General features: G+C 44.1%; 1 protein-coding gene and 2 long non-coding RNA genes across 5 annotated transcripts in view; 2 read left to right on the top strand and 1 right to left on the bottom strand.

The window, feature by feature from the left end:
• Positions 1-168: 168 nt before the first annotated feature.
• On the bottom strand, positions 169-24,173 carry LOC136995453 (uncharacterized). Of its 2 annotated transcripts, XR_010887033.1 has the most exons (4): positions 23,376-23,661; positions 21,970-22,120; positions 3,003-3,094; positions 169-1,394 (listed from the first exon to the last, which is right to left on the bottom strand). It is a non-coding gene; the product is annotated as an uncharacterized lncRNA (long non-coding RNA). The 2 variants fall into 2 exon arrangements; XR_010887032.1 differs by lacking the exons at positions 169-1,394; positions 3,003-3,094 and adding an exon at positions 24,100-24,173 and having other exon boundaries at positions 20,804-22,120; positions 23,376-23,495.
• Positions 8,759-22,049, top strand: LOC136995454 (uncharacterized). Its single transcript, XR_010887034.1, has 3 exons — positions 8,759-8,839; positions 17,517-17,635; positions 21,976-22,049. It is a non-coding gene; the product is annotated as an uncharacterized lncRNA (long non-coding RNA).
• LVRN (laeverin) overlaps positions 24,070-25,110 on the top strand; it is a 42,216-nt gene continuing 41,175 nt past the window's right edge. For both annotated transcript variants that reach the window (XM_067316689.1, XM_067316687.1), the window contains exon 1: positions 24,070-24,668. In XM_067316689.1, the coding sequence (XP_067172790.1) occupies positions 24,070-24,668 (599 nt within the window). The remainder of the gene's footprint in view (positions 24,669-25,110) is intronic.

The following is a 25,110-nucleotide window of genomic DNA, read 5'->3' as shown; positions in this document are numbered from 1 at the left end:
TTTTTCTCCCTATAGGAAACAATTTTTAAGTTTGAAAAGTTTTCAGAACAGGAAATCTGTTTCCACACTCTCCTGCTAACCATTTCTGAACCGTAATTGCCTTAAGATACCATTGTCTTTAGTTTTACTAGTAACAGTTATGAAATACTAGCCTTATAAGTCCAAAAAAGCCTTAAACAGTCATATTCAATATGATGTACGATCTTTATTTTTATGATACATTCTTCTAATGTAACGCAGGTATGAGAGTTAAGGCAATTGTGTTATTTAGACCCGGAGCAGGAGGAGGCTAGCGAGGTTTAGCAAGAAAGGATATTTCAAATGCAGCCATTTCAAATCACCAGTCTGAATGAGACTCATTAGAAACTCATGCATGAACAACTGCTTTTCCCTATTAGATCCTAGTGATATGAAGTCTTACATCAGCATTCAAAGCAGTTTTTTTCCTCATTTGTATGTTGTGATTTAGAAAATAAAAGTGATTTCTTTCAAGAGTTTTATTTTTCAGAATTGTTTCCAGTTTTCATGATTGAGTCTAATTGGATGTTAGTACATTCTCTGTTTTATAATTATGTGATTTTGAAATGCAGTACATTACAGTGCGTTAGTGTAATATGACTACACTACTATAAAAACAGTTTGTTCCCCCAAAATCTAAACAAACAAAATATGTTCTGTATTTACTTCATGGGTTCAACCACAAGAAATTTGACCTCCACTTAACTTGCATGTGTTTTCCTCCAGTTGAAAATGTACAACATCCATCACATTCATCTATCTTGTATTAAAACCACTGTAGCAAAGATTATTGTTTCTGTAGGTAACATCTCAAACTAATACAAGTGGAGCTGTTTTGTCTTCTGGATAATGCAATAGCAAAAATTAAATATTTTCAAAAGAGAGGAGTCTTTATTTCAGGTGACAACTCATGCTATACAGAAGGATGCTTGTCCTTATGGATGCCATGATTTGTTTATGTAACACTTTTATCCTCCTCTATATCCTTCTAACCCTTCATTTAGTTTATGATGGCTGTAGGGGGAGAGGTTACATGCCAGACTCTTCATTGACTTTGCCAAATTATACCAGCTGCAGATTTGCCTTCCTTTATGTTCTGTAGCAGGAACCGATGGTGTCAGGAAACCTGGAGACCAGAGGACTAACCGCGAAGAATGTGGATTCCAAAAATCAGGCTCGTTCTAATAAAAAACAGAGTTGAACTTTCAGCAGTGCCAGACCTTCAGCATTGCATGCAGAATCAGTGGGAGCTGAAAGTGCCTCTTCAATAGCTGCACGTTCAGAAGAGCACCATAAAACCTGCAGCTGATATTGCTGAGGCTGAGAGCAGGACTGATCCAAGCAGTGTCCTTGAAATCCTTGCACTTCAGAGTCTCCTGTTGTGATGGGAACGATGGAAATTGAAAGTTAGACCTTGCTGTGAGTCCTAAACAAAACGTCAGGCTTCATTTAACTCTGTATTTATATAACTGGACTAAGGGGCTATCCAAGTCTCAGGAAGGGTCTTGAAAGTAGGATGGGGGTCTGAACCCTGGAATCAAATGTGCCAGTGTTGCTCAATGCCTTTTCATACTCTGGACAGTCCAAATCTTCTGGGACCCATGTAATTCTGGAAGGCTCTTGGGATGTTGCAGTTTGCACAAACCGCTCCAAAGAGTGCACATATTAACAAAGACTGGCAAAGAATGACCAAAACAAACCTGACCATCTCTCCAAGGTAACCTCAACAACAACAAACTCAGCATGGTTTTAAAACCACAGACTGTATCAAACCACAAATCATAACGTTCCTAAGTGTTTTAAAATATGGCTGTTTGTGCAAAAACAAGAGGGGCTCTAAGGTCGTATTTTTTGAAATGCTTGTGAGCACCTAACTACTATTGCTGTATGCCCAGGTTCATAAAGTAGCTTAGCATCTCTGCTTTTAATGTTCTTTCACCCTTTTGAACAGACTTGCAGCTGTTCTCTGCTCATTACTAAAAGAAGACCCAGCAACAGCTGCCTTTGCCAAGGAAGGTCCCACAACCTTTCCCACATGATGATGTTTGATTTGTTTTGGTTTTATGAATGGTTTTGACTGAATTGTCACCTTGCATTTGATTTATAGGGTTGCTTGTACATAAGACATTCCTAGTGCATTTCCTTGGTTAGATGGTAATTCTTTTATTGATTAATAATGGATAGTGCTATTTACCATTAATAATGGTAATACAAATGGAAGGCCAAATGTTCCTCCAGTATACAACCCATAGGAAAGCTTTGTGCTGTTAGTGTAATGAGATCAGAGCTTTCTGGCAGCAATGAATTTTGTTGGAGGAGTCATAATATGGCAGCAAAGCCAGGTAAGGGGATTGAGGCCATGGAAGGCAGAAGTGCTCCCAAACCTTGTCCAAAGAGGCTTGACCAAAGCAGCCAGAAAGTTTTGTAGGCAGCAGTCTCTGTCTCCAAACAGAAAGGTCCTTAGAGAAGCAGTCTAAATTGAAGCTATCTCTTCACACACAAAAAATTTCTACCTAGAGCAGAGGCAGAACTGGTGTCTGCCCAGTTGTAGAAGAATGTATTGGCAAGCGCCTCTGCCTTAAGATCAGGAGTTGTGCATCTCCATGTACCTGCTTATCTGAGTCGGCTTCTAGAGTTTAGGAGAACAAAATGCTGAACGAGATTTAAAACAAGAAAAAATGAATGGAGTGCCTTCCTGCTGCCTGGAAGTCCCAGCCCAGCTTCTTTGCCAGTGGATCTGGAGAACTAGGCCTCTGAGAGTCAAGCCTTCCAAAACAAGGCAATGCTGAGGGGGAGAATCACTAGAGATGTTGAGGAAAGAAACACAGGTTAAGTATTAACAAAAGCCCAGCAGCCAATATCTGGGTGGATGTGTCTTTCTGAACATAACTTGCTGTGGTCAGGGACACCTGTGTAAACCACTCAATAACAAGATGCCAACATACGTGTTACTGAAATATGTGATCCTGGAAGGTGCTGAGTACCTTGAAACTCCCACTGACTTGGAGCTTTTCAGGGTTGAGTAAGCGTCCTGCCTCAGGATTTGGTCCTTTGCCCAGCTGTTTGGCAATTGTGACTGCAAAAAGGGAGAAATTACCTAGCTGAGTATTACATTTGAACAGCAGTATCCCATGACAGCTACATCCAGCACATCACACCAAGAAAAAGAGAAACCATATTAGAGTACACTTCCTAAAATATTTGTACACTATTAAAATACTTGCTTTCCACATACTTGCTGAGACATGGTGAATCAAATAGAAGAGAGGAAAGTTGTTCCATGAGCAGTGGAACTAATGAAGCCTGATTTCCTCCAGCTTTGTATCCTCTGTCACCCAATACCTCTCCCTGCAAGAAGCCCGTTTCCTTTCCAGCTTCCCAAGACACTTGCATCTCAGTAAGTTGAGACCTTCCTGGGCTGGCAGCATTTCCAATTCAGTAATAGCTGTGTCTCTAGCCTTGCCTTCAGTAAGAACAGCAGTAGGGTGGTTTTTTTTCCCTCTCTGTAGCTCCTTAGCAAATGCGTAATTAATTATCTTTGAGATTTCTGATTTTGTCGTATTGGCTGAAATGGATCAACAAGTTCAAAATGAGAAGAAGGGAGGACTGAAAAAGCCTTCTTCCTTGTAAAGGTATGCTGAGAATATAACTAATAACAGTACCTGCAATTTAGTGTTGCTAGGTATAGTGCAAGCTATTTGAGACATTCTGATGGTGTATAATGGTTGTGATATAAAAATCCAGATAGAGAAAATAAAATGAGTAATCTACTAGTTAGATAATCTAGTGGGTGTGAGGTTTAGCATAAAAGCCAAAAGGCTCCCCTCCTGTGTCACTGAGCTGGAGGAGATATTTGCAAATGGGTTTAGTATCTGCTCTTAGTTCCATCGTCCTAATTACATGGTTTTAAAGGAGTAGAATCTGAGTCACACTGTGCAGATACTTTTCTTGAAATGGTTGTCCCCTTTAACAGAGCAATCAAAGATATCTCTGACTTCCTAGATGGGTTACTATTTGGGATCGGATAAATGTGTTCAGGCTTTTGAAAGTTTTATTTGTCACTGAACTAAGAGGGCGGTGTTATTCCACAGCTCAACCACGCCAACTCCAGTCTATGGAATGAATGGATTATTTTCAAATGAATACATAGACCAACAGACTTAGGAGATTGTGTTTATGGGTTTTGTGATGTTATCACCATGTTGGATAAGTTATTGTCCAGACACCTTCATCTATTGAGGAAAAAATTGTTTTAATCTGTATGTAGATACTGATCCAAATCCTTCTTGTATGAGTATATTTCCACTCATTCTCATGTCATTTTCCCTTTTTGCTGTCATTATGGAAACCTCACATAAGAAAATGGTTTATCTGATGTCCTTTCTTCTGCTTGCTGCTGGGATTTAAAATATGATTCCTATGTCTTATATAAACCACATCCCTGTAACTGGTGTAATCTGATTATGCCCAAGAGGTCTTTTAATGTTGATCACACTGGGAGAACTTTCTTCTTGTGGCTATAGCATTTATATTTAAGTCTCAAGAAACAAGACTGCATACTTAAAAAGTGGCTTTTTTAACTGGATCCAAAAGTATAAGCTATTCAGTACAAGTAAATACAATGGAAACAAATAACTAACTTGAAAAATTCAGAACTACATAAGCATTTCTTACAGCTCACAAAATGTTTGTTCCAGTTACTGTTAAAGCACTTACAGATAAAATATGCTTCTGATTCAGGCTAATCACTGGTCCAGGACAGATTTAGTCAATAGACCCATGCCATCAAAATAATTCAAATAATGTGGAAGAGTATGTGCGCTGTCCTTCTAGGGACATTGGATTTCTACCAATGTCATAAACATGGTGTATGAGGAATGAGTGGTTTGTGTTGTGACCAAAATCACAAGACACAGATATACTCTATAATCCGAACTGTAGTAACCCTGTTATAGTATAAAAAACTAGAGAGCACTGACTCTTCCCCTTAGACAAATGAATTGCTTACAATTTTTCCCAGTTTCAGTCAGCTGAGCTGGAATTTTCAGTAACAGATATCTGTCACATCTTGCTGCTTATTTTGGAAAATTTCAAATAAAATTTCAAATAAAATGGTTAATTCACTCTGTGAATAAGGCTGGTGAAAAATCTACTACTCTGACCAGGTGAAAAATTCTGGTAACGTGTTCTAAAACTCTGAAAACCTATTTTCTATCCTTCTGTTTCCTTTTGGACCAAATATTTCCTATCTGGCAAAGGGGTGTGTTATCCATGTCCATTGTGCCATTTTGGCAACCTTGCTAACAGTTGGTGCCGCTGCTGGTCATCCTGCCATCCCTGCTGGAGAGGGGCAGCTGCTTGCCTGGCAGAGTCATAAGCTGCTCTTCAGAGCTGGGTAATTTTACCATAAGACATTATGTTTTTTTTTTTTTTTCCTTTATAAGGGCTCTTACTGGTTTTGTCATAGGTGCATGACAAATTACCAGTCTGCTCCTCATCCTGTGGATCTGTGCTACCTGGCCGTTTGAGCGTTTCTCTTCCCTGCCTTCTCCAGCCTTCAGTAGGATTCAACTTCAGTAATCCCTTAGAAAGTGCAAGGGAAAGGTAGACATGCCATGAGGGAAAGAGGAGATGAAAAGGAGCTCATGAGAGGAGACACAAAGAGACAGGTGAAGTACAGGAAGCCTAAAAGGGTAATTCAGAACAAAAACCTGTTGCTGTTTCTCAGCGTTTATGGGATCTGGAGCATGCTGTTACCCCCTCAAACTGTACTTCTGCTTTTCCATGACATCAGAAGCATAGAAAAGAGTTGCTGGCTTGCAAAATACAGCATGCCATGTAACTGTACATGTTTTATGGGATTTGGCTTTACTGGTTACTGAATAATAATAACAGAGCATAAATCTTGGCCTAAAGTTTCTCACCAAGACTGTATCTATTCCTGCGCTTTCCTGTCTGGGAAACCTCTTGGTACTTCTGACCAGGATGTTATTCTCACCTGTTCCAGCCAGACAGATTCTCTGCAGACTCACTGAACCCAAAGGGACCTCTGATCTTTCCTGGTGTTACAACTGAATGAATCTGATTATTTCAGCCATCTGAATGGAACAATTTTTAGGGCTTTTCTAAATCCTCACATCTCTCCTGTGAGCCACATTTTAAGCAACACTGAGTTAGCATGTAGAGAGCCAGTGTGGGGCTTTTCTGATGCTCCTATTGCACGTCAGGCTGTGTTAACTTTCTGAGTGGTTTGAATTACTGCTGGTTTCTTTGAGTATATCTGAAACTAGGGTAAAGCTCTCTATGTTAAACAGGCAAGATGTGAAATGATAAAGGGAATAGATCTGTGGCCAGGTGTCTCCAAACACATGGTAAAGCCAGAACTAAGGTTATGACTCTCTGCTGACTGCTGTTTTTGTACCACATGCTGGCAAACACTCCATGGCCATTGCAGCATATCCTGTCTCTTGATCAAAAGCAGAAGCTTTCTATGACCCATACATTGCACAGAAGTCCTCCCAACCATTCCAGAAATCCTTTACATTTTTTCACAGGCAGAGGTTTACATTTTCCATTCTTTATTAACTCTGTATCAGCATAAAGTTTTTCATCTTACAGTGACTTGAATTGAAAAATAAAATAAACACCTACTTATTGCACCAAACTTTGAGTTAAAATGTTAACATGTTTCTTTAGTTGAGAAAGATTCTGCGTAATGCTTTCTAAGCTTATTACCTTTGCATTAAAAATCTTAGGACTATATAAGCCTCTCTGACATGAAATATTCATTGTAAGCTCTATAACAGCACTCAGCAAGTTAAGAATCAATCATTATTTATGCAGAATTCCTATAGTGCTTCCCAGCCACAGATCTCAAAGCATTTTACAATTAAACCTCACAACTGCTTCTGAGACAGTGAAAAATGGATGAGAATGCCTAAAACACAGCCACAGAGATGTTACTTGGTGGGATGCTGCTGCAGCTTGGAGGTAGAACTGATAAAGATCCCAAGTTTCTAGGCTGTGCCTTGTGCTTCAGCCACGCGACTCTGCTCTTGTTGTGTCTTGTGCTTTCTGGGCTCAGGATAAATAGCAATATTGATGTGGCTGAGAATAAGATGGTTCGGTTCCTTTCTGATCTCTGAAGGTGGATTCTTTGTTATAATGTTATTGTCACAGTGAAGTGCATTCTTCAGCCAATGCTGCCTAGAAAAAGTGGGTGCAACCTCCATGCAAGTCATTCATCCCAACGCAGCAGAGTCTAAGCACAAGGTCTAGGAGTCTAAGTCATATCATTTGCACTAGTTTGGCTTTGTCCTGCTATTCTTACTAAGAATCCAAATTTGTAATGCTAACCCTGAGCTAGCTCCTGCTTGTCAGCCCTCAGACAGTCTCCTGGATTTGAAGTGGGAAAAGCCGCGTGACTCATGGGCACTCAGTGATACTGTGCTGGCATCGGCAGTACTTGCATCGGCTTCAGAGAAGCGAGTAATTCATTCAATATGAGTGCAAGGGGCACAATCAACACCTCACCATTTCTTTGCTTCCCTTCTTCCTCCTTCCTCCATTTCTTTGCAGCAGTGGGGGGTTTTGAACATTATCCTTCCCATTCCTCTCGCAGGCGGTAACATCAGCTCAGCACAGGAGGTGGGAACAGCTGCACAGAGGCAGGAATAAATAGTCGAGGCAGAGGGAGGACGGGAATCTCTTAAACCAGCATTGCTGCCAGAGACACTGGAAGATGAAATTGCACCCTCTCTTATAACGTGGAGTCGAAGGTTTGCTAATGTGGCAAAAGTCATGCGGTAACATACTTGCCTGGATAAATCACATCCCCAGCGAGGGTAGAGCTGGCTGAAACAGCACACCCGCTTCATGAACAATTCCACCATTTCTACATGGCTTTCGTTTCACTTTAGTTGAAGTGCTTTACTGAAATTTAAATGCTTCGCATTGAATTTAGATCTTTTTAGATATGCTTTTATTCCTTAAATTATTATTTATAGTATATTTGTTCATAGTTACTTTTGTAATTAGAATTGTAATAGGTATTTTAGTAACAGGTATATGAAACAGTAATTGTTGAGGTTAGTAAATGATAGATAGTTGATTGTTAATTGTTTCTTAACTGATATTGAAAAAGATAATACAAACCAAAATAACAGTTTAAAATTAAAATATGAATTATTCCAAATACATTTCAAAATAAAAATAATTTTGAAAGGATACAGTTCAGTACTTTTGAAATGCTTTACTTCATTGTGCTTCTTTCTTAATGCACTGTATTATTTTTTGTATTCTTCACTGAAACTAAAGTTTCCTATCTGTTGCTGAACATATATATATATTTTTTCTTTTTTTACCTATGCTATGTAGGAAGGTTTGCCTGGGTAGCTGTGCTAGCAGTTGCACATACAAAATTTTTTTGTCTACAGTTGACAAGAGTTAAGGATTCAACCTTCAGGATGCTGTTTCAGTTATGAAGGCTTTTGGATAGTAAGCAAAGAAACAAGTAAAATAATAGAAGAAAAAGCTGCAGTATCAGAATGCCAAATATAAGCCACTTGTATTACTTTGCTGCTTCTAATCTGTTTTGCTGCTTGCATATATTGCTGGAATGCAGCAAGCTCTCTGCTTGCACAGCTTCTCTTGATTTCACCAGATGGTTGTTGTGGACTGAGTGGTCAAGATCTGATTTCTGAAGCTATTGGCAAAGGTGGTGCTTTCTGTATGATATGATGCTTAGTTAGCTCTTTGTGGGTATGTTTTGATTCTGCAGTGATTTTATTACAGCAATTCAATTTTGGACAAAGGAGAAAAGGTAAGACAGTTTTGGAAACAACCACAAAGATTTTTCTAGGTATTTTAGAAAGAAGTGTATTACATAAAGTTTTTAGCTTAAAGGATGCAACATTAGACCTTTACTAATTTCTTTTTTTTTTTTTTTTTGGTTTTGAGGCAACAGTCTTTCTACAAATATTTAAAACATGTAATGTAAATAAGTGAGCAGATGCTTAGAATTTCCCCTCTCTCTCTCTCTCTCTCTCTTTTTTTTTTTTCATTGGGAATCTATTGTTCCAGTTTTCTGATTGTTTGGATCTATTCCTGGAATTCTTGTTTTTAACTTAAAAATTCCAGAAATGTTGTCATGCTGCTTGTCTGCCTCTTTCTTTTGCAACTGGAAACAAAAGTGCTTTGCTGACAATATTTACAATACAAAATAGGAGAATGTTTAAATGCTTGCAGTTTTAGCTGTACATATTCACACTCACTATTTTTTCCTTTAACTAATCAGGTGTGTGCAGAAAGATGTGGGTATCACTTTCTAGAGGTGTCATAAAACCCATTCCTAGTTCAGCTGGCAGAAAAGTAATAATGGATGTATACTTACAGCAGTGCCATGCTAAAATTTTTTACAAGGGCTTCTCAGAAACCTGTGCTGTCTCAACTGGCAATATGTATGACAGTCCTCAGGTAGAGATACTTGGAGATCTTCCTTTCACCCATCAAATTCACACTTAACAGTGCCTTCATTCCATACTTCTTTCCACTTCCAAATTAATCACTCGGTTCCTGCCACGGTACTTCTTCCCCATTCTGCTCATTTCAGGAAAGCTTCGTTATCTGGCAGAACAGTCACAGTGCTGGCAAGTGCTGGCATGGCAAATGGGTATCCTCAGGTCACCACATGCGAGAGTTTGGCTTGCGACTAGACACCATTTCTATGGCTGGTTTGGTGGTAGGTGAGGAAACAGGTTCTTTTTGGTTCCTGAGGTCTTTGGTTGCCTCAGCCTGCTGGCAAGTGTCGTTATCTCACGAATGCTGGGCAGAAACCGGGATGATGAAGATTTCAAGTTGCCTCTCAACACTGGGTGTATAAGCAATGCTCTAATGAGAGCACAAGCAAGGAAAAGTGACAGCTGTGTAAGTGGTCAACATCTTCTAGATGAACTTTTTAGCTTGGCCCTGTCTTCCCTGTGCTGCTGTAGTAACTGGTCTAGGGCGAATGAGCTATGGGGCGCTGGGATAATTGGGAACCTGTGTAATACACCCCTCTGTGGTGGTAGTGATGGTTATAGCATGGCAACAGAGAAGAAAATAACAGTAAACACAGTTGTTGGGCAACAGTCAGCTTGGTCCCAGTTTCAGAGGGACAGGCCTGATATGAAAATGAAGTCACCATTCCCCATGGTGAAGTCTTCAGTTCCTGCCTATTATGATCACACCACTTTGTTTAGAAATGACACAATGAATTTGGGAGAGTACTGAGATAATTCTTGGGAAGTACTCCAAGCTTCACTGTTTCTGCTACATACTACCCACACCAAGAAACCAGTAAGATATTTGAACCCAGATTGCCATTTTATGATACAATAAAATATGTTTATGCAACTGAAGGATCTATTATGTGAGTGAAGGAGAAGAATGATTAATTAGTATAACAAAAGGAATGTGCTGGCAGGGATTTAGCTCATTTTCTTTTTATATAAATTCAACAATTTTGTTATCTAAACTTTGAAAATATTCCCAGTTTGAGAAATAAAAATAATCAAAGTGCTTCTTTGCAGCAACTGCAATATGTAGTTGTCTCTATTCAGAAGTAGAGTCCTGTATAGCTGCATTTGGTCCAGCAAGTTTGTTTGGGATATTTCCCATAATATTCTTTTGAGAAATTACTCATTGCCTGAGCAAATTCTCTAGCTATAGGACTGATCTCATAATTTGTAGAATGTGAATAGAGGGAAGTAAAGAAACTGAGTATAGGGTAAAACGGTGCAACTTTTTTCTATTTGCATTCTATGCAGAATAATTTAAGGGCAAATTAATTACCAAGAGGAATGAAAGTGATGTGCTTCAGGATAGGCAGCTAATAGAAGCAGACAGATAAGGGCAGCTGTTTCTTTGGGAGACCATTGTGCATTGTACATGGTGATGAGTGTTGCTTGTTCCATTTGACTACATCTTTCTGGCCCCAAGAAGCAGTTGTTAGATATTGTACACCCATTTAATGCCATATCAATTGCACTGCCATTTACACTCATTTCCTGACTAGCTTGCACCCACTCAGTATCTTACTATACCATTGACCAGTGATTACAATCCAGAGACTTGCTGGAAGAACTCAGTTGATGTGAGGTCTGCATTTTGCTGCTTCTGCTTCCAAAATCAAAATGGAGATGAGATGTTAGAGTTCAACTTTTGAGATTTCCAACTCTTTTAAAATGAGATCTGAAGGAGTATTGTAAAGGGGTGGGGTGTAAGGTTGTCTTGATTGTAACCCAACTTTAAGAAAGAAAATACAGCCCTAACAACAAAAAAATGAAAAGGAACAAGGATGAGGGAGAGAAGAGTCAGATTTGGCAGAAGGGTCAAAGGCTGCACCTGGTTTATTAATGTTTTGCAAAGTTGGCCGTTCTGGGAGTTGGAGAAACATCTGCAATGACTAGCCACATCCAACGAGTATCATGCCAGTAAACAAACTCAAGGAAAAGAACGTGTTTTTCAGATTGTGGCTCTGCATGTTGAACATGATTCTTCAGCTCCACCTCTGAGTTTTGTGAATCCCAAAGGTCTCCATGCACAAACTCTGAGCTAACAGTGCCCTTGAAGAGATCAGAATGTGCTCTCTGCCTAAGCAAGTTCCTGGAGGCTCCCACCCCAGGGTTAGCAACACACTGAAGTGAGCAGAGAGAAGAGTGGTGGACAATGGGGGAGAGGAAAATAAGAAGTGATTATTTTTGAACAGTGCTATTTCTTGCTTTACAAGCTTGATACAGTACTTTTCTCACATATCACTGTCGAGCAGGAATAAGTTTGATGCAGTAAACGTAATATGTATGTGAAAATGAATATGAGAAGAGGAAGTAATCCTCTTCATTTAATCTATTATGTGGAATTAAGTGCTGGATGTAGGTGAGATGTCTCAAACCTTGCCTATATAACATCGGGGGAAAATGTCTGTTGGATTTACTTTTATGTATAAACTTGTGTGGAGTTTGGTGTCTCTATGGATGCCCTAAACTACTGCCTTTTTAATAAGAAAATCCACATGTTGTGGGTTGCCTTTACTCTGAAAGATGTCATCTCAGGTTTTAGCACATTGCAGAGAAAGTGATGAGAATATCATCAAGATATGAGTGATGTATTCATTACAATGGACTCCTAAAATTTGCTGCAGTAGAAGGCCAGCACTGAACAACAGTGCCACTTTTTATCAGTCCTGGAATGATTTTTCTTGCCTTTCACCATTCATGCCAAAATCATTCCGTGTTGCTATAGTTTCCCTTTATTGTATATGCAAACCAACAGAAAGCGCTCTCCAAAATAGGCTTCCATGATAGTGATTCTGAGAGTCAGATTAAAAAGTAACCTCCTGTCTTAATCATTTCTCTGCATTTTGGAATGTCTTGTTTTGTGGAAAAACACCCCATCAAGGATTAAAGTAGCTATAAACTCAAGGTGTTGCTCAGATGTTAAGCCATCTACTCTTTATGCTAAGATTCATCTTTGTGGATCAGCCACTCCAATAAAAATGCCTTTGATGTGAAGTATCTGTTTATAACCTCTGCGGTGCCATCAGCTGAAGCTGAGGATTATGGAGTGGTAGCCATCTGAAAGGGAACACTTTGTTATATTACAAAAATAAACACGTCGGAGTTCACATTTTACTGGCACAGACCCTATTTTGAGCACATGGCGAGGGAAGAAGTCATGCAACAAGGGACTGAGGGAATATTAAATAGGATGGGTAGGTAGGATTGAGGGGGTTCTTGAAAAGGGTAATCAAAACCAGGAGGATTTGATATTTCAGAAAAGGAAATGCTACAAAGCATACATACACCACTCATCCTGGACATCTTTCGCAGCCTCCAGAAAATGGGTGTGGGGTTGGTAATAAAAGCTGAACTTGTTTGAAAAGCAGCCAATAGCTTCCCAAGAGGCCCCCAGAACAAAAGTTATTTTAAAATACATTTTTGTAAGCAAGCCCATGATAATCCTGGTACAGTTAAGCTGGACATCTGTTTGGGGTTTGAGGATTATCTCTTCCTCGGGGTCAGGCTCAGGCTGTGGGAGATGGATCTTTTGGGACCCAGGGTTACTTCACTCCTGTCAGGAATGATTCCCCAGGGAAGAAAATAAGACCCATTCATAATGCTAGGGCAGGGACTGAAAATGTGAGCATGTGTCTGATTGCTGTCCATTATTATTCTTATGCAAGAGCTCTCCAGCGATGCTGTCAAGAGAGGGTGACATCCTATCCTTTCCCTAAACCGTAAGGAAATCCTTGATCTCTGCACTTGTCCATCCAGAACCAGATGTGAGTGGTGTTAGGCCAAGTGTGTATGTGATGCTAGCAATAAATCCTTGAAAAAGAGGAAGATTGGGCTGCACGCTGGTACTTAAAGCTGGATGTGACACTGAGTCAGTATGATACCAGAGCAGCAGAGAAAGTATAGTGAACCAAAGAGGTCCATCAAGGTAAGAAGCAGACCAACTTGGGACAGCAGTGGGAAGACTGCTTTAGGAAGTGAAGTTCATCAGAAAATACACCAAACCTCTCTCTCTCCAAGTAACCGAGTGGATTTCCCAAAAGTCACTAAAGTGACAACAGAATTTAGAAAGTAATGGTGGTAGATGGTGTAGACAAGCCATAAGAGAGGATAGGTGATTTATCCAGTTTGTCACTGAACAGCTTCTCTTCCTCCAGACTGAGTCTAAGGATGCAATTTTTTAAAAGCTGGCTAACTGGCTCACTGAGTTGGGTCACTGCCGTTTCCACAGGCAGTGGAGTAGGAGGAATCACAACGCCCCTCTTCTTCAGTGTGGCAGGCACACTAAAACAGTGCTCTTTCCCCATGTTAGCATCAAGCTCCCCAAAGCTTGGAGCTTTAGACACTTTTGCACAATGTACTTTTGTTGTCCGTGATTACTTGTTGTGGTTTCCCTGCCGGCTAGGCTGCCATCTCTTCTTGTCTTGCTGCTGGATTTGCTAATCTCAGAGCAAAGAGTGTGCCAGGAGCCCGTTACTGTGCTCTACTGACATCATTCTTTCTGTTTGCAGAACAAACTAGTAGCATATGTGGCATGTGCCCATCTTTCTCAGGCTGAACTTGGCTTAATTCTTTCGTTAACCTGTCGCAGTCTCCAGCCTCTTCTCATTTTCTTGGGGTGAGCTCTGCTCTGTCACTCCTGTAGCAGACATGAGGAATTTGGAATCCTCCTTTTCTGATGTGTCTCTTTTTCCATCACAGAGATTTGATAATTTGATGCTATAGACTGATTATAAAACGCACAAGTCCCCCATCTTGACTTTCTCCAGTAAAACTAGCATTCCTGCAGTTGGACTCCAATCAGTTAGAAACTTTCACCTGAAAAGGTTTAGCTTCAATAAAATAATGATACAGTCTACTGCCTCTAATACGTAAGCCCAGGGACTTCCTACCATTTCTCCTCACCTCTGTGATCCACTGGGAGTTGTCTTCTCATTGATCTCCATTTTACCTATTCTCTCTTCCCTAGAGGCATGTCCTGGCTGTAGTCTCCTAATGCCTTTCCAGTACAGCACACGTAGGAGTCAGTGGCATGTCCCCGCAGTCCCAGTCCCAAAGAAGAAAGATCAGAAATACTTCTCCGATGCTGCCCTTGGCACTGAGCTATCTCCTTACCTTCCCCAGAGGCTGTCTTCCTCAGAGGGGTCTACAGTATCAATACTCTTGCAAGAAGCTCTGGCTTTTCAAAACCATAGGTTTTAAAATATGGACAAATGCATAGAGGTGTTTTTGACTAATAGAAGGAGCTGTTCAGAGGCTTATCCTTATTCTGTTATGGTCTTTTCTGCACCCAAAGACAGGATCTACTAGTCATCCTCAGTAACACTGTTGTTTTATACACATTAGTTTTAGGAAAGCACTTTATTCCTATTCTATAGTGAATAAGAATATCCCATTTCTAAATCCTAATCTCTGTCACATTCCCTATAGGAAACTAATCTGTAATGCAGCACTTGGTACCTGCCCCCACCCCTCCAAGTCTATCCATGCAAATTTCTATGATTCATATTTTAAAATTCATGTATTTCAAAATGCTTCTGTGACTTCTGTCACATGCAATAGGAGTTTCCTATGCCATGTGGCGTGTCACCAAGTGCAAAGACCTGGAAAAAAAAAATTTAAACTATTGGGCAACCAATCACAGGTTTCAGCAGGGATCTTCCCCTTTTTACAGCTGAATGAATCAGAGGCCCTTGCTTGAAAGTTCTCTAGGGGCTTGTGAGATGAAATCCAGCAAGAAAGAGCAGAGGACTTCAACGAGAGAGTGTTCCTGCAGGAGGTACAAAGACCACAATGCTAAACACGCACAGTGCTCACAGATTCAAGAAGGTGGTACTAGTGGGTTAAACTGGAGACCAGTTTTATTCCATTTATAGAGCATTAAGACATTTCCAATGATGTTCTGCCAGAAAGAGGCCCTGGAAAATGGACTCTCTGCAGTCCACAGGGAGAAGCAGAGCTTTGGCCAATCTGATCACAAGTTGAAATGCAGCCACCTTCTGTGGTGATGCACAGAAGAGCTGTTGGACTGATAAAGATTCACGGAGTGTTTTGTGAGCTCCTCCGAGATGTGAATGTTGTGAAATACAGTACCCAGCTTTTGAGGATAAAGACTACCTGTAGCCTTTAAAGCTGCTAGTCATGGACATTTAGTTCTCTGCCAGCGTGTGTGGGAATTCACACCAGTAACTTTCAGGCGTTCTTTAGTCTGACTTGTTTAATGAAGACTTTAATAGAAAAAAAAAGAATTGTGAGGAATCAATTGTCATCACTTTTCAGTAACTTTGGAAAACCACAAAAATTAGCATCCACCTCAGTTTACAAGCTAATAGGACAGATTAAAAAAAATAAAATCTTTCTGTATCTGAAGTTTGTGTTATACCAAGCCAGTGGTGCTTCCTCTGGGTGTGCGATAATAACGCTGTTTTAAAGTCAGCTCTCAGCATAGGCACAGCAGGCAGTTTCTTAGGACAGTGGGGCAAGAAAGGCTAAGCTGAGGTAAGCAGGTAGCGGGCCCCAGAAGGAGTGGATCTGTAAAGTATTTGGTACAGAGGGCCCAACTGCAGACTAGCTCTCATCTGGCATCCTGGACTGAATGCCCATCAGTGGCTGGAGCACACCAGGTGCGCTCCTGGCTTGCATCTTTTGGTTTAATTTCAGCAAAAGGGAATCGTGTTTGTATGCCCTGAAACTTCTCCCCAGTGTGAACTGAAGCTCAGCAAGTGGAGGTGCCTGGGAGGCTGGCTTTGAAAGTCCTGACAAAAACGAAGTGTTGCTCTAGCTGCACCCAGAGCAGCCGGGCCTTGCTGCCTGTGGCACTCACGGCTCTGGAAAGCCCGGATGACTGGCACCTTCCACGTGAGGATAAAATAGTTATTGCCAGAAACAACAATCACTGCTCAGACCTCTGCTGTCCCCCAGCAGTAGTAGGAGAGCAAGCCTGACACTCCAGGGCTCTGCTTATTTGCACTAGGGCTGAGGTGAGCTTTGTGAGCCCTTTGCTGTACCCTTGCATGCCTTCCAAGGGCCCTGCTTCCACCAACACCAGATGAAACAAGAGGAGGTAAATGGCCCAGCTCCACTGGTCCAAATCCGTACGTGAGAAATAGTTTACAGTATGTCAGTTCTTCAAACTTTAACTTGCTATTTCTTCCAGAGAGCTGATAAATCTCGGTATGCTTAGCACTCAGGGGACAAATATCACATTCCTGGTTCTGTTTCAGTGAAGTTGCCAAAGAAATATCGGGCATCTGAAAGCTTGTTAAGCACTTAATAAAGAGGGCCAACAACTTTGAAAATGCCCCCATTCATCATATTAAGCAACATCAATCCACTGACATTTAATGCCTTTTAAAAAATCAGCTTGCAAGTTATTTCTCGTCAAATGTTTGCTCACTTTCGTGCAGTCTCATAAGGCACAGGCCCTAAAATGTCACACTTGGAAAAACGTTGAAGACTGTAAGTTGAAAACTTACAAAGGTTGTTTAGACACAGTAACAGTTAGAATTGCATTAAACTTCACCGAAAAAAGATAAATTCCATCTGGAACAGTGTTTCACATACTGCAAATGATTCATACATTCACTCATCCTTTTCCTATTAAACCCTTACAAAAAAAAATTCAAAACTTCATTCCAATTAGCAGTGCATTGTGATTTTTTTCATGCTAAGCAAACTGATGAGAACATGATACGCTTCTTCTCTACATCTGCTCAGCTGCCAGACTGTTGGTTTTATCGGTCCTATTGGTTGCCTGCAACAGTTTTGATGCCAGCTGCTAGAGTTACCAAGTACACAAAGAAATTACTGATATAACTGTGGTCTCCTTAATTGCAGCTAGGACATTCCAGTATCTTTTCTCGTGCTGTTCATATTCTGGGTCGTGGTTTTCACATCTGCTGTGGTTACTTCTTGGTTATTTTCCATACTGTTCTGCAACTCTCACAGGTATCACTCCTGCAGACAGAGCTGCAGGACTTCGCTAGCACCTCTGAGCACCCGGAGCTGCCCGGAGGGAGCCTTCCCAGCCCTGGGTGCAACTTTGCTCACTGGACATAGTCAGTTTGGTAATGCTCAATTTTATTGTTCATCACTTAGTTTTACCCACACTATTTAGGGATTACTTTATGGTCCTCCACAAGCAGAAGTACCCAAGGAAATGGCTTGGTTTTATCCCAGTTGCTGTCTCTTCTCCACCAGCATTTCCCTAGAATTGTTGCTCTTACCTACCATTTACTGCGTAAGTCCAAACTATTGTATTGATATGTGGGTCCCAAGAGCGGGTCAGTGAGGCCACGGTCAAAAGGTCACAACTGGTCCATGCAACAAAAATAAAATTTACAAACTTAATTTTGGATGGTTTGGTAGTGTGTAAGGTAGCTGGAGGTTTAGCAGAGGTCTGTTGGTCCAAAGCACTGAGGAATATCTTTTAATTAAAGCATGAGTTAAAAATTACTTCAGTTACAACATCAGACATTAACACCAATAATGGCAACATCTCAAAGATCCTTTCCCTACATAAAATTTTTGAATCACAGAATCGCTGAGGTTGGAAGGGACCTCTGGAGATCATGTAGTCCAACCCCCCTGCTCAAGCAGGGTCACCTAGAGCATATTGCACAGGATTGCATCCAGGCACATTTTGAATATCTCCAGAGAAGGAGACTCCACAACCTCTCTGGGCAACCTGTGCCAGTGCTCTGTCACCCTCACAGTGAAAAAGTTTTTCCTCATGTTCAGATGGAAGCGTCTGTGTTTCAGTTTGTGCCCGTTGCCTCGCGTCCTGTCACTCGGCACCACTGAAAAGAGTCTGGTTCCATCCTCTCGACACCCTCCCTTCAGATACTTGTACACATTGATAAGATCTCCTCTCAGCCTTCTCTTCTCCAGGCTAAACAGGCCCAGCTCTCTCAGCCTTTCCTCATAAGAGAGATGCTCCAGTCCCCTAATCATCTTTGTAGCCCTTCGCTGGACTTGCTCCAGTAGTGCCACATCCCTCTTGTACTGGGGAGCCCAGAACTGGACACAGCACTCCAGACGTGGCCTCACCAGGGCTGAGTAGAGGGGGAGGATCACCTCCCTCGACCTGCTGGCAACACTCTTCTTGATGCACCCCAGCATACCATTGGCCTTCTTGGCCACAAGGGCACATTGCTGCCTCATGCTTAACTCGGTGTCCACCAGCACTCCCAGGTCCTTCTCCGCAGAGCTGCTTTTCAGCAGGTCAACCCCCAACCCGTACTGGTGCCTGGGGTTATTCCTCCCCAGGTGCAGGACCCTGCACTTGCCTTTGTTGAACTTCAGGAGGTTCCTCTCCGCCCACCTCTCCAGCCTGGCCAGGTCTCTCTGAATGGCAGCACAGCCCTCTGGTGTATCAGCCACTCCTCCCAGTTTTGTATCATCAGCAAACTTGCTGAAGGTGCACTCTGTCCCTTCATCCAGGTCATTGATGAAGAAGTTGAACAAGACTGGACCCAGTACTGACCCCTGGGGGACACCGCTAGCTACAGGCCTCCAACTAGACTCTGTGCTGCTGATCACAACCCTCTGAGCTCTGCCATTCAGCCAATTCTCAATCCACCTTACTCTCCACTCATCCAGCCCACACTTCCTGAGCTTGTCTATGAGGATGTTATGGGAGACAGTGTCAAAAGCCTTGCTGAAGTCAAGGTAGACAACATCCACTGCTCTCCCCTCATCTACCCAGACAGTCATTCCATCACAGAAGGCTATCAGATTGGTTAAGCATGATTTCCCCTTGGTGAAGCCATGCTGACTACTCCTGAGCACCTTCTTGTCCTCCACATGCTTGGGGATGGCCTCCAGGATGAGCTGCTCCATCACCTTTCCAGGGATGCAGGTGAGGCTCACTGGCCTGTAGTTCCCTGGGTCCTCCTTCTGGCCCTTTTTGAAGACTGGGGTGACACTGGCTTTCTTCCAGTCCTCAGGCACCTCTCCTGTTCTCCATGACCTTTCAAAGATGATGGAGAGTGGCTTAGCAATAACATCCGCCAGCTCCCTCAGCACTCGTGGGTGCATCCCATCAGGGCCCATGGATTTGTGGGTGTCAAGTTTGCTTAAATGATCTCTAACCCGATCCTCCTCGACCAAAGGAAAGTCTTCCTTTCTCCAGACTTTCTCTCTTGCCTCCAGGGTCTGGGGCTCCTGAGGGCTGGCCTGAGCAGTAAAGACTGAAGCAAAGGCGGCATTCAGTAACTCTGCCTTCTCTGCATCCTTTGTCACCAGGGCACCCACCCCATTCAGCAAAGGCCCCACATTTTCCCTAGTCTTCCTCTTGCTACTGATGTATTTGAAGAAGCCCTTCTTGCTGTCCTTGACATCTCTAGCCAGATTTAATTCCAAACGGGCCTTAGCCTTCCTTGTCACATCCCTGCATACTCTGACAATGTTTCTATAATCCTCCCAAGTGGCCTGTCCCCCTTTCCACTTTCTGTATACTTCCTTCTTCTGGTTGAGTTTTGCCAGGAGCTCCTTGCTCATCCATGCAGGTCTCCTACCTCCTTTGCTTGACTTCCTACTCATAGGGATACACCGCTCTTGAGCCTGGAGGAGGTGATGTTTGAATATTAACCAGCTCTCTTGAACGCCCCTTCCTTCTAGGGCCGTAACCCATGGGATTCCTCCAAGTAGGTCCCTGAAGAGGCCAAAGTTTGCTCTCCTGAAGTCTAGGGTTGTGATCCTACTTAGTGCCCTGCTGCCTCCTCGCAGGATCCTGAACTCCACCATCTTTCGTGCAGTATCATAAGGCACACATCCACTGAATATATATGTATGACTCTCCAAGGTCACTCACATAGTGACCACATGCAATGACACCTCACTCCAAACCATTAATCTGAGTTTTCAGTATCATGGGTTTTTTTGGTAATGCTCCAATGTTTGGTCAAATTTGACCCTTTTACACTGGAAGACCTCCACATTGCCTTTCTCATATCTACCTACACCAATCAGTTCAGACAATCTTGTCAATACAAACATGGATTTATACTTAGCTGCTCCAGCACCAGCTTGTAAACTAATCTGTCCAATGACAGATTTATACAAAGGGTATACAAAATCCTTTAGGGCAGAAACATTTAAATAGAGTCTTTTTTTTTTCCTGTTAGGGAAAGGAAACCTTGTTCTTCCAAGTCTATTTGTAATTACATTTACAATTAATTACTAGGTAACTAGTAACACCTGTGCTGACTTTGATATTGAAGATACATATTCAGTGAAGGAGAACACCAAGTATTTATCCTGAGCCTGCAGGAAAGCTGAGGCCTTCTTTGATGTGTCCAGTAAAAAAATATGGTCCTCAACAGCTCATGCTTGGTTCATGTATATTGTGCTCATCTATAGCTGTGCTAATTATGTCAACCTATAGCTTACACCTCTCACTTCAAATGGCTGGGGAATCTGAAATATCCACCTGGAATATATAGAGCAATATTAAAAGTCTACAACTTCAGCATCTCCTATGGAATAGCTCCTGCCACAAATATGTCCAGGCATTACAATATTTTTAGCTGATACAGTAGTGTCTCAGTTAAAGAAGGGAAATAAAGAATACAGAGCAGATTATATTCCATAAAACAAACAGCCCAAGTTAATAAAAAATATTTATAGGGATTTCATGGGCAAACATGTAGGCTGTGCACATGTATCCCTAATGCCTAGAAGACATATTGATCTGAGTTTGTAAAAAATGAAAAAATCAAGAACATCCCTAAAAAATGAAAACAAGATCTACAATTTTATTAAAAAGAAACACTGAGCTTCAAAAGTGCTGATCACCCCAAATCCCACTGCTAGAATCTCTGTACATGCCATGACTTGGTACTTCTCAAATTAGATTGACCAAAACGTTAATAATGTGATTTAAGGAATCATCTTTCAGTCTAGCAATTATTTCAAGTTACTGAAATACATTATGTTTTTTCTTCTTCTTGCCACTCAGTATATACAGCTTACAATGATATCACAGTGTTTTTTTTGAGAACAATGTTATTAACCTGAATGTCTTAATGAATTTAAGCATGGATAATTGTAATATTTTATCAACAATTTAAAAATTGTAATATTTACTAACTGAAAGTTCATGTCAAATTTCAGTGGAAAAAAATCTAGTCTTTTTTTCTGATCAACACTGGCACATGAAGCATTATTTACCATACTGCACCTTTGGTGGACAGTTGTCCACCATGTTGTCCATGTTGTCCTATGTGACCTTTTTCTTTTGCTTAAAATTCAGCAGACATCAACAGGACTTTTTACAGCTAGTAAGCGTTGCATAGACTCCTTGGTTTGGCACAAGATAGTAAAGTTTGTCAGATACTGTGATGTCCTTCAGAATGATAGAGCTGTCTGAGTTGTTTTATAATAGATGCTTTATTTTTACCTTCAGATGTGTACTAGAGGCTTCTGCTGACTTAAATATGTTTCCATCCAAGAGTAAGGTTTGGGCTTCACTACAGCCTGAGCAAAAGACTGCATGGCCCACAATTTCCTGCAACTTTGCCTTCAAAATCATCTCGTTCAGACATGGGACTCTGCAAATACATTCAAGAAGATGGTGAATTATAATATTTGTAATAAAAGCTACTCGTATCTTTTGTGTTGCATACAAAGTATTTTCCCATTTCAAGTAAGTGAATGTGTTTGTGTTACTGCCAGGAGGGGAACATGCAGCTGTGGATTAAAAAAGGCCTTCACCCTTCAGTTGCTTTAAAAGGTAAGTATATAAACTATTTGGGAGGAAGAGGTGGTTAAACATCACTTCCTAAAATATTTATTGTAAGTCATAACTATTGTATTGTGTGTAAATTTAGGAAAAGAGTACATTTGAACTATCTACTGCAAGCAAGAGAAAATTAAAGTATGTTTTATTGATATGATTTTAAAACATTACAGTGGGGAAAATTTGGGGGAAAACATGGGGGAATTTGTTGGAGATGGTCCTAAGGTCTTAATACAAGAGCAATATAATGAAAGTTGCCAAACATGCTGGAGAAAAAGAGAGCAACTGCTAGTGTAGCAGACAAAGAGTAAAGGTGCGCGAGGCGGCACAGGGTGCCAGCCTGATGGGCCCAGTGGAGGCAGCACAGAGGGCTGAACGGGAGAGCCAGAGACAGGTCCCAGGGCACGGGTGGTGGGGCTGGAGAACAAAATGAGGACAGACGCACAGAAACAGATGCCTGCAAGTCAAACCGGGTGAGAGAAAACAGAAGCAGCGGGGCCGGTGCCAGCAGGCAGCCCCTGGGGAAGCTGGTGGGTCACAGCAGCGACGGCAGCGGGGCTGGAGGGAGCGGGGCGGAGGGGCTGGACAGGGACCCAAGGGCTGGGTAACTTGCTGCCGAAGGGGACCCCGATTCCCCAAGCCACGGGCAAGCAGAAAATAATGCTCCTCTGCTGGGACCAGCAGCTTGCTTTGCTCCCGAGCCCTGTCGCAGCCGGCCCTGCTGGGGCCAGCGTGGGAAAAGCCACCACTGCACCCTGAACAGTGGCACCTAACAGGTATCGCTTTCAGGTGACAAACATCTTAGCACTGGCGATAATCTTTACTTAGTTTAACCGGGCTCGGCTTTAACTCTGACGACGAAAGAGAACATAATACCTGACCTCAGTTTTGCAGACCGAGCTGCTGGGTCGGGGGGAGGCTGTCCTGCGAACCGCGGCCCAAGGGAATGGCGTTGGGCTCAAAACGACAGCAACGAAAGCCAAAAACCAACCAACCACCCCCCCCCCCAAAAAAAACAAAACACAAAACACAAAAGACAAAGAAAAAAGAAAGGAGAGGGAAACTACCTGTAAATGGGATTAGACAGTGCCTGGGACTCTGGCAGGCGCTGGCCGCGGCGGCTCCCGGCGCGGGGCTCGGGGGGGACTTGGGAAAGGAGCAGACGCTGGGCGGACCCCCACGCCGGCCTGACGAGGTGACCAAGGCTTAACCGTGCAGTTTCGCCGGGCTCAGCTCGCCCCCCCCCGCAGCGTGTGCTGCGCCGGGACCCGGCGGTAACCCGGGCGGCTGTAGCGGGTTTCGCTGCGCGCGGAAGGAGGCGGCGGCGGCGCGGCAAGGGAGGCTCGACTTGAGCCCCACACGGGTGGGTTTCTTTCTTTTTTTTTTTTTTAATGTATATAACAAAGATTTGCAGAGCGGGTGCCTTTCTCCCACACCTCGTAACGTGGAGCCGCGCCCCGCAGGGAGCCGCCGCCCTCGCCCTCCTCCCCCCGCCGAGCCGCGGCGGCAGGTACCGCGCGGAGCTGCCAGGAGGGGCCGGGGCAGCCCGCGGGGCCGGACGGGGGCGGCCCCCGGCCCCCTGCCCTGCCCTGCCCTGCCCGGCGCGGCCCGGCCCGCCCCCGGCGGCGGCACCACCATGCCCCCTGCCCGGCGCGGCGCGGCGCGGCCCGCCCTCGGCCGCTCACTCCCCCGCGCCGCCGCCCCGTAAGTACCGGCGCGGGCCGGGCCGCGCCCGGGCGGCCCCGGCGCGCAGCGACCGCCATGGGGCTCCGCGCCGCCTCCGGCGTCTACCTGGGCCGGCGGGCCGCCGCCCTGCTGGCCGCGCTGCTCCTGGCGCTGCTGGCGGTGCTGCTGGCGCTCGCCGCCCTCTACGGGCGCTGCCGGCAGGAGGCGCCGCAGCCGCCGCCTCGGCCCTCGCCCGCCCCGGAGGCGCCGCCGCCCAGAGCCACCGGGCCGCCGCCGCCCGACGCCGGCCGCCGCCTGCCGCGGCACCTGGTGCCGCTGCACTACGAGCTGGAGCTGTGGCCGCGCGTGCGGCCGGGCCAGGCGGGGCCCTTCGCCTTCAGCGGGCAGGTGAACATCACGGTGCGCTGCCGCCAGGACACGGACACGGTGGTGCTGCACAGCGCCGGGCTGCGGAGCCGCGGCGCCGCCGTGCGCGGGCTGCTGGCCGAGCCGGGCGCCGCCGTGGAGGTGGCGGCGCTGCGGCAGGAGGCGGCGGCGGAGCAGGCGGTGCTGGAGCTGCGCGGGCGGCTGCGGGCCGGGCGGCGCTACGTGCTGCAGCTCGGCTTCCAGGGCCGCCTGGAGGAGGACCTCGACGGGCTCTTCCTCACCCGCTACACGGACCAGGGCCGCAGCAGGTGGGCAGCGGCCGCCGCCCGGCGGCGCGGGGGCCGGGTGTGAAGGCGGGGACCCGTGTCTCCGGCGCCATTTCGGCCCCTCGGCGCCATTTCGGCCCCCCCGGCGCCATCTTGCCCGCGAGCCCCATCAGCCTCCCGGCCTGGTCCCGGGGCATCGCCGGGCGCGGTGCCCACGGCAGGTGCTCTGAGGGGAAGACGTGCGCCTGCGTCTTCTCGTGATGAGTTTCCTCCACGACCCGCAGCTCCCTCGCTGGTCCCCTGTCGAGCACGGCTCGGGGATGGCTCAGTCCCCTGGTGTGTCAGCAGGTGCGCTGCCCTGCTAGCTTCGATGGCAGGAGCTGCTGCAAGGGCTGCCCAGGGAGGTGGTTAGCTGGTGGTGCCAGCTGTGTGCTTCCCCAGGATGTGCCTTTTGGGTTACTCTCCAAAAAAAAGGTATGTGCTC

Source organism: Apteryx mantelli, chromosome Z (genome assembly GCF_036417845.1).
Source record: "Apteryx mantelli isolate bAptMan1 chromosome Z, bAptMan1.hap1, whole genome shotgun sequence".
In the NCBI taxonomy this organism is placed as follows: domain Eukaryota; kingdom Metazoa; phylum Chordata; class Aves; order Apterygiformes; family Apterygidae; genus Apteryx; species Apteryx mantelli.
The sequence above is the reverse complement of the archived record's forward strand: the minus strand, read 5'-3'. Positions and strand labels throughout refer to the sequence as shown.